The sequence below is a fragment of the Watersipora subatra genome, chromosome 7, assembly GCF_963576615.1.
Source record: "Watersipora subatra chromosome 7, tzWatSuba1.1, whole genome shotgun sequence".
In the NCBI taxonomy this organism is placed as follows: Eukaryota; Metazoa; Bryozoa; class Gymnolaemata; order Cheilostomatida; family Watersiporidae; genus Watersipora; species Watersipora subatra.
Window position 1 is genome coordinate 38,835,372 of NC_088714.1, and position 10,200 is coordinate 38,845,571.

A 10,200-nucleotide genomic window follows, 5' to 3' on the forward strand; every position below is an offset into this window, starting at 1 on the left:
GATAAGCAGTTGTGTCCCGATTATTTGCGATACAGTATTTTGCAAAGAGCACACAATTTCGTGCGAATTGCTTTTTGGCTAATTTCGAGAAATCACGTGACATCATTACTATCATTTTCCACCATTTAAATCTATTAAAGATGTCGCTTTGCAGCAGACAGAAAGATAAATTGCTACTTTTCTATCGCTCAAATGATTAAATAATAAGAAGCACCAGCAAATATTCGGCCTTGAACTTAGAAGCAATATTCGACCAGACACGGGTTTTGTAGTTTTTGTTGTTTTTGTACTGTTTAATGCTTGTCTCATATAAAACTTTACATTTTCATATTGATCTTTTGCATAAATTGTATTTCATCAACAATGTAAAGTCCCCTATAATATACAAGATATAATAACTACAACAAACTTGCAAAAACATAGACGTTATGTTGTTAGCAAACAAAGTACTTGACTCGTTTCTTTTACGGTGGAGGACCAAAACCACATTAGGTTGAAATTACGTGACGCACTCAATTCACGTCGATCTTAGCATAGCTTAGCGAACCGACTACGCACAACCGCCTAAGACAATGCTCTTGTAGAGCATGTGCATGATTTAGTTGCGCCACCTTGCGATTTCAAAGATATTTGGTTCGCATCAATCGCACACCTGCATAAGTTTGCATAGCAGGGTGCAGAACCTCAGACATCATGGCATGACTTACATACGACATTGGTTTGAACCAGGCCATAATACCACCATGTATATATCACTGTTGCCATAATACCTACATGTATATATCACTGTTGCCATAATACCTACATGTATATATCACTGTTGCCATATAACCTACATGTATATATCACTGTTGCCATATAACCTACATGTATATATCACTGTTGCCATAATACCTACATGTATATATCACTGTTGCCATAATACCAACATGTATATATCACTGTTGCCATATAACCTACATGTATATATCACTGTTGCCATATAACCTACATGTATATATCACTGTTGCCATAATACCTACATGTATATATCACTGTTGCCATAATACCTACAGGCATATATCATGTTGCCATGGTACCTACATGCATGTATTACTGTTGCCATGGTACCTACATGCATGTATTACTGCTGCCAAGAAACTAAAAGAGCATATTTTTGTCTCAGCTGCTGCGCTTGAGATGATCTGGTCTGAGACACAATTGTAAAGTAACTTGTTGTCTTTTCAAAAACCTAAATTGCCGTCGATTTCTCTTGTCAAAAAATATATGCATTATCCAATTTTTCAAAAATCTGATACGTGTGCTTATATCGAGCAGGTATAACTAGAGACTAATCACCAGCCCAGATGAAGTCTCTACTACTTATCTGATGTGCCATCTGTTACAGACACACAGCCTTGCACTATGTAGGCTCTTTGCTTACCTCTCAACCTTTCACAACTTGGATAATAATGAGTGTTTATGTCTAATGAACTATTGAGTGTTTATGTCTATTGAACTATTGAGTGTTTATGTCTATTAAATGGTTGAATGGGGCGAAAGAAAGATTAGGTATAATTCTCCTTTTATTGCGTAATACTCCAGCAGCGTTCAAACTATCTCATAATTTCATAGAATAATTGGTTATTTATCATTTATATCTAATTCTTATGAACACAATAAAATGTGCACTTCTAAGATTACTGCAGCTAGGCAAGAAAGTTTTGAATGTAGCACCGCGACTAGCTTGCAGTTAATGACAGCCCTCAGTCTTGTACAAGCATTAAATAAAGCTGGGTTAGCCATAACATTACTAGCAGGCTGCTGCTATGATAAAGAGGCAGTTAATCGCTTAAAGCAGCTAGAAAGTTCACTCTTACCGTTAGCCTCAGGGACTGGTAAATCAGTAAGTAAAACATCTACTTTATAAGACTATCGATTCTATATTAGTTGGTAAATAACTCTGTAATCTGTATATGGCACCCATCTGTTGCTCTGTCTATTTAGCTGTTTTTATTCATTTACTTATCTGTTTCTAAGCAGGCATTAGGAACCCTTTAATATTGTATTACTGATCAAGCATTCATGGAACTGATTTGCTAATAACAAACGTGATGGTAATGAGCAACTCATTATGCCTTTAGTTACAACTACAATGCAGTTCTTGTCTCTGAACTGAAATTATTTTATAGCTTGTACCATTATGTATCAGCATTCATCCTTGTGATAGTCACCCAGCTGGCATCTTTTTTGTCACTTTCCCATGGGATGGGTCAGTGACAGCAAGTCATAATTTCTTTACCATCTATTTTCAGCACGGGTTGTACTCTCAAGGTAACCACCTGCATGTAAATGCATCCTGTTCGACGCAAGAATGAGTTTCTTACCTGGCAACGCATCTCTTGGATCAAACATGACAGACTCTGTCAACATTACAGGACATACCGCGAAACAGTACTTGATATTGTTGGTAATTGGAAATCTGCACACTTTGGTGTCTTTAATTGGCATAGTCGGAAACTTTCTGAATATCATCGTACTAACTCGATTGGTGCGAAAACCAAACCATACTCCAATATATCATCTACTCTTAGCTATGGGAGTAGCCGATCTTTTAGCCTTGGTCTTCGCTATTCTCTTTTCTGTGTCTATGTATACAAGATGGCCACCACTACTCTTCCAGGTTAGTCAAACTTAATGCAGTAAAAGCTATTCGAAAAATTTTAGGTGCAGACTGGTAACAGATATTCTTAAGCCTCATTGTTTTGCGCACATAATCTGCTTGTTTACCCGCAAGTTTGCAGTGGAAAATAATTTAGGCATTAATAGAAGATATAATATTTAAAAGTTAATGTAACACAAACATGTAAAAAGTGCATACCTAGGAGATATCGCTAGTAAAACTGGCAGTCTTCAATCAACTGTGACAAGAATTGTATCTGTAAACAGTAAATCATGTAGTGCTGTCGACATCTGGAATCTCAATCAGTGCTCGAGGGAAGTGAATTGGTACAAACGGACAACCTATAGGAGATGGCATTTGATTTTTAGCGATTCCGCATATATTATTTATTAGTAATGAAGATGAAAATTTTATTTACAAGAATTTTGTTTCAATAATAAAGTCCTTGAAGGAAAATAAATATGGCCGAAACAGGAGAGAACGATTACGGCCAAGAACGAGGGGGTGAATAGAAATCATAAAGTAAACACAAATGTCATTCAAGACTTTTGTTGACCAATGACAAAACCTCGCTATAGTATTTGTAAAATATGAATGGGTGGCATAAAGTGCTCAATAATAAAGATTGCGCATAGTAAGTTTAACAAAAGTATAACGACATCAAATTATTAAAAGATAGGATAACTCCAATTATACAGGAAGTGTAGAATAGTCCGTTGAGACTTACCTGTATAAGTGATAACTATATGAGTAACTAGCACCACACTTTCTGCTTATCAAATATTATCCATCTTATCAAAATATATAGTTAAGCAAGTTCCTTTTTGTTCCAAACAATGTCTTTAGTAGCGGCAAAGCATTTAGAGTTGACTGAACTCTCAGAACTACTGGTCAACAGTAAACTCATGAGTGTTTCCTTGTGAATCGTCTGCTCTCAGCCAGCCCTATGGCATATTAATAAGCAGGCCTTCTAAATTGTTGCATGTTATTTCAAATATAGTAGCTCTGCTTTTACAATTAATTTCAACTTGTGACACCTCACATACAAGGCAGCCAGTGATTGACGTGCATTTGACAATGCTATACAGTGTGCTATACAGTGTGCTATACAGTGTGCTATACAGTTTGCTATACAGTGTGCTATACAGTGTGCTATACAGTGTGCTATACAGTGTGCTATACAGTGTGCTATACAGTGCGCTATACAGTGCGCTATACAGTGCGCTATACAGTGCGCTATACAGTGCGCTATACAGTGCGCTATACAGTGCGCTATACATTGCGCTATACAGTGCGCTATACAGTGCGCTATACAGCGCGCTATACATTGTCCCAAGATGTATCCGCAGGAAGGAGTTTGACGCTTACACTCAGGTACTCTAAGGAAATAACAGTGAAAGTGACAATAGGAGAGTGCTGGCTTTTTCTCAAGGAACTCCCAGCAAACTAAAGTACTAACAAATTATTAATTCATTAGCCCTAAAATTAGTAAATGTAAATAGGCTGTTTACAAAAAGACAAATAAATGCGAAGTCGCTAAAAACAATAATTATCCACCATTTGTCAAATAAATTTAGGAAATTGGTTAAGTCTAGTAGATATATAATATGACTGATGTGTCACGCCATTGGTTAAGTCTAGTAGATATATAATATGACTGATGTGTCACGCCATTTGCAAATGGTGTAGATTTGCGTTGATCACCGAATCCACTGTGTGTAACGTTCTCATAAAATCGCAAAAATAAAATTGTCAACAAGCCAGAATTAGGTGAGACTAGTGACTATCACTATAAATATAAAATGAAGAAAGACACGAGCATGTAGACTATCAGGCACTCTTCTATTATTTGCTAATAGCTGCTTGCAAATAAAGGAAGAGGAATGATTATTGGGTTTTTTACGTAAGTTGAACTCACCCAGAAAAGAGTTGCGCATATTCCCTAGTCAGGGAGGTTTCATGGTCTCACGCATATTCCCTAGTCAGGGAGGTTTCATGGTCTCACGCATATTCCCTAGTCAGGGAGGTTTCATGGTCTCACGCATATTCCCTAGTCAGGGAGGTTTCATGGTCTCACGCATATTCCCTAGTCAGGGAGGTTTCATGGTCTCACGCATATTCCCTAGTCAGGGAGGTTTCATGGTCTCACGCATATTCCCTAGTCAGGGAGGTTTTATGGTCTCACGCATATTCCCTAGTCAGGGAGGTTTCATGGTCTCACGCATATTCCCTAGTCAGGGAGGTTTCATGGTCTCACGCATATTCCCTAGTCAGGGAGGTTTCATGGTCTCACGCATATTCCCTAGTCAGGGAGGTTTCATGGTCTCACGCATATTCCCTAGTCAGGGAGGTTTCTTGGTCTCACGCATATTCCCTAGTCAGGGAGGTTTCATGGTCTCACGCATGTTCCCTAGTCAGGGAGGTTTCATGGTCTCACGCATATTCCCTAGTCAGGGAGGTTTCATGGTCTCACGCAAATTAACCAATTACAATTGCTCTTGTTCCAAATCTCGAGTCCTGTACTACACTGGGTCTCTACTGGCGAATGATTGCATTAACCTACGGTTAGTGTAGACTCTAGATTTTAGGTATGCCATGTAGAGTATTGGAGGGCAAATAAACTGTCTTTAAATATACATCTTTGAGGATTTAATATAAGCCAAAATTGATTTTATACAATTTTAATTAGATTAACACCAGCTGTAAGGTCATATTTTGCTATCTGCCTTGCTGGTTAAAACATTCATCAAATAATGTCTCTCGAATATGTTCCTGTGGCAACCGTTATCATAATATAGCATTAATTAATAATAATATTCTACATATACTCTAGTTACAATAAGGGCAACTACCAGCGAACTCTTCTAAAAATAACACTTCACGTTGCATGAGTAAGATTTCTCTAGTAATTTAGGCAATCTTGTTCAATGCGTCACACCGAGTCACAGTAATCACCTGCACTATAGGTTTGAGTAGAATACAATGTTGCTGATGTGTTTTTCAAATAAGCAAGCGTCTCGTATCGTGCTGCAGTTCATTCTCTGAGTATTACCTATACAACTTCTAGCCAATTAAACGCGAGCATCAAGCTGCACACTTACTGGCTGTATCAGCATGTGTTTTGCTAGAGTTTATTTCTTATAAAATTTTAAAGAAGGAATTATTAGAAAAGTTTTATAAAACAATTTCACATGTTGTGGGCTGTTTAATTCTAGGAACAAGTATTTGCAAGGCAACTGTGATCCGTGTCTAATTTTTTCTATCTATTTTGCTATAGGTCTCCTTTACTTCTCTCTAAAACATTGTAGCATCTATATCTGATTCATGCTTGGCAACACTATAATACTCTCATATCCCCTTTTTGCTTGCTCTTATCTCCATTCCTCCTAAATCCTTCTTAGGGCAAACCTTCTCAACCCTTGTTAGGGCGAACCTTCTCAACACTTGTTAGGGTAAACCATAGATATATATACCTAGATTGGCCAATAATAGCTATTCCCATCGGTGGCCTTGTCAGACATAAATAGCACGACGTAACGTCACTGTATTGTACCTCACGCTTGATTGCACTGCTGTTTACAATGAATCTAATGGGAAGAAGGTAACAAAATTACATTTATTTTCACGTAAAAACCTTCTTGGATACATAATCCAGTAAACTAAAGCAATTCTGTGATAATATCTGATAACCACCATAGATTAAAACTATAAAAGCTATGAATTGTTGCACACAAATCATGAGCCATCATGGCTTTATTTGCAACCTCTCTTATCCCCATTCTCTCTTTTCCCCTTCTCCAAAGAATAAGTTAGAAGGGGAAAAGAGAGAAGGGGGAAAGGTGAGGAGGGGCAAATAGCCAATCCACCCAAAGAGCCAGACCCTAGTTAGGTAAAAGACTAATATCATGTTGAACTAAACATTACTAAGTACAGTAATACTTCAACTTACGAGTGCTCCAACGTACGAGAAACTTGAGATACGAGCCAGCTTTTAAGCAAGTTTCAGTACTAACATACGAGCTATGTTTGAGATACGAGCACGTGAGTCAGTTGCCAAGTATGCCGAAGGTGTTTTATGAGAACAGCATCACTCTGTATTTTTCAACTACTCAGATTTATACTTTGGTACTGCGTTTTTGTGCGCGATTTTTAGTGCAGAATTACACTGTATGTGAATTAAACGTACTCTGCGTTGACTGAAAGTTTGCCAGTAAAATGAAAGATGATGCAAAGAAAAAGCAAATGATAACAGTTGATATTAAACAGAAAATTATTGAAAAATATGCGAAATGTGTATGCGTGATTGTGCTAGCTCAGCAATATGACAGAAATACATCCACAATTATCAAACAGAAGGATTATATTCAGGGCATTTAGTTTGCAAAGAGACTAACCATAGTTTCTAAACGGCGCAGCGATCTTCACGACCGCTGATGGAGAGACTGCTCAGGCATTTAATTGGATAAAAGATAAACAATTGTCCGGTGACAGCGTAACTGAAACGATGCTACGTGAAAAGGCCGGTGCTATCTATCAAAACTATAAAAATAGACATTCGAGCAAGTTGGCTAGTGGTTGTGCATTAATCCTTTGTGACGACACCTGTGTTCGTCCTAATCGCAACATGTTGAGTCGGCTAGTCATGAAAGCGAAACAAAGGAAAAATTAGCTAACCAGCGAGAAACTTTAAACTACGAACGCCGAAGAAATTTTAATTACGTCAAGTTAAAAATGAAAGTTTGCTTTTCGGTTTGCTTCTGAGTTTGTCTTTTAAGACATTGATAAAATTCAAATTTATCAAAGACAACTGTTGTAATGAAGGATAACTTATATCTCCCTCCCTCGCAAATGCTAGCATTAGCTGCTATTGTATGTATTTAATTTTACATTTTAAATAATCACATTTTTTGTATTATTTTTTAATTGTTGCTTTTTGAAAGCATGTGGTAAATTATGACAATAACCAACATGTTCTTTCTGTTACAATATCTTGTTTTGAGTGTTTTATTTAAATTTTTAGAGTATGGAAACCAAGCAATATATATTTAATTGTTTGATATATAAATAAATTGCACCAACATGCGAGTATATTAACATACGAGCTCAGTCTCGGAACGCATTAAGCTCGTAAGTTGAAGTATGACTGTATAAGTTTTTAGCTTTTAAGAGCTTGTAATCACCTTCTCATATATTTCACACCTACAACACAACAGAGTAAGGCATGGTAAATCTTATGATACCAAATAACTGCAATGTGAATTTTGTTGCAAGTCAACCTTTAACTTGCTTTTGCATATTGTACAAATAACTTGGTATTGTCCTTTCGTGACTGGCTTCTTAGTGGTGGCAATTAGTGCTAGCCTGGCAAAGTTTTTCACCAATCCAGCACGACTAAGCAACACTCTTGTCGCTTTCTTGCTGTGGTTGCAAACCTCAATCACCACAGGCGAAGACAAAGTCAAGCCACCCTGATTCTTAACTGTGATTAGGGAATTCGTTGCTTGATTTACATCAACGTTGGTAACATCCACGATGCTAGTGATACAATCATTACAATTCAGCTTTGGTGACCTAGCCAGCTACATAGCCAGCTGTAAAATAATCATCCTGTCTCATTTTTGACTTCAGACATACTTGCATACTCATCATATTTAGTCATGTTTAGTTCAGCATATTAGTCTATTTACCTAGCCAAGGTCTAGCTCTTTGAGTGGGTGGGCTATTTCCCCTCCCCTCTCCATTCCCCTTCTCTCTTTTCCCCTTCTAACTTACTCTTTGGAGAAGGGGAAAAGAGAGAATGGGGATAAGAGAGGTTGCAAATAAAGCCATGATGGCTCATGATTTGTGTGCAACAATTCATAGCTTTTATAGTTTTAATCTATGGTGGTTATCAGATATTATCACAGAATTGCTTTAGTTTACTGGATTATGTATACAAGAAGGTTTTTATGTGAAAATAAATGTAATTTTGTTACCCTCTTCCCATTAGATTCATTGTAAACAGCAGTGCAGTCAAGCGTGAGGTACAATACAGTGACGTTACGTCGTGCTATTTATGTCTGACAGGCTTTTTCCCTATTGGCCAATCTAGGTATATATATCTATGGGGTAAACCTTCTCAAACCTTGTTAGGGCGAACCTTCTCAATCCTTCTTAGGGCGGACCGTCTCAACCCTTGTTAGGGCAGACCTTCTTAACCCTTATATTTATATGAGAGTTGAGAAGGTTAGTTATGTAAATATTTATATATTATATATAAATAGAAATATTTATACATATATTTAAACATATATTTAATATATATCTATATATGTCATATATAACCGTATTTATATATATATACTAGCTGTGCTACCCAGCGTTGCCCAGATAATAAAAAAGTTCTGTACAAAAAATTGATTTGTATTTAACATATTACAACATTTATTATTCTAACTTTCAAACTACATATCATGAGAGAAGTGTTTTGTGTAGTTGATGTAAATTAAGAGAAAAATGAAAACAACTGTAAAGGTTTTAAAACTTTGTCAAGCAACTGTAACTTTCAAGCTGTTAGCCTAGCACATTGCCAATGGAAAAATGCAGTAAGCTGCTAGGCTTCTAAGAACGGTACTCCATGACATAGCGTCAGCATTGTCGTCCAGCTGCAGTTATTCTAATAATAGCTATAGCCGGAATGCAGACAGACATACGGCACACGGACATACATTGAGAAATATATATATATATATATATATATATATATAAGATATATAGGTATATATATTATATATGATATTATATCATATTATCAATTACTGCTCGTATATTAAAACTATTGTAAAGAGTTGTAAAATAGCCTTATATCAACTATATACTGTATAGTTGATATAAGGCTCTTCTCCTTTTGGTTTAGGCTAAGTTTAAAAATGCTCAAGGATATGTTTGCTGATGATCTTAGAGACAAGGACTCCTTCTGACTGCTGCATTAGATTTTTATTAAAATTTATGTCCATTTTAGGAATTAAGAGAAGATCACAGCAGGTTTCTGCGTGTTATCATGATGACCTGGTTCTTTCCAGCCAATATATTTAGCCTCGCCTCCACCTGGTGCATCGTAGCCCTCACCATTTTTAGGTTCCTGGCTGTCACTTTTCCAGTGCATGTTTCGCGATGGTAAGTCAGTGCCTTCAGATCCTCTTGAAGATAAAGCTATAGCAAATAAGACAAATGTCAAAGTACAAAATACGTACGTGATTATTTTTTTGCTAATCGGTCTACTCTTAGCTTTAGGTCCTGCACTATGCAAGCTTTTTTGTACTACACAAACGACCCTCATAGTCTCTGTTGTTTGCTTTTGTTACCAAAAGCTAAGTATGAATGATTTAAAGTGATCTATACTTCCTTTTTGACAAGAGCTCACAAATTATTTTCAGTTAAGTATTTTGACAAGGATGCACGACTCCTCTAGAATCATGTATTGGCTATGAGACGACATGTGACTGAGCAGAAATAAACTAGACAAGTGTCATCAAATATGTTCTATGTGATTGATATCT

The 10,200-nt window shown here is 36.7% G+C and overlaps 1 protein-coding gene across 1 annotated transcript in view; it reads left to right on the top strand.

The window, feature by feature from the left end:
- The first annotated feature begins 2,575 nt into the window (after positions 1-2,575).
- Positions 2,576-10,200, top strand: part of LOC137400742 (G-protein coupled receptor 83-like) — an 18,652-nt gene continuing 11,027 nt past the window's right edge. The window contains exon 1 of the mRNA XM_068087077.1: positions 2,576-2,662. Within this exon, the coding sequence (XP_067943178.1) occupies positions 2,576-2,662 (87 nt within the window). The remainder of the gene's footprint in view (positions 2,663-10,200) is intronic.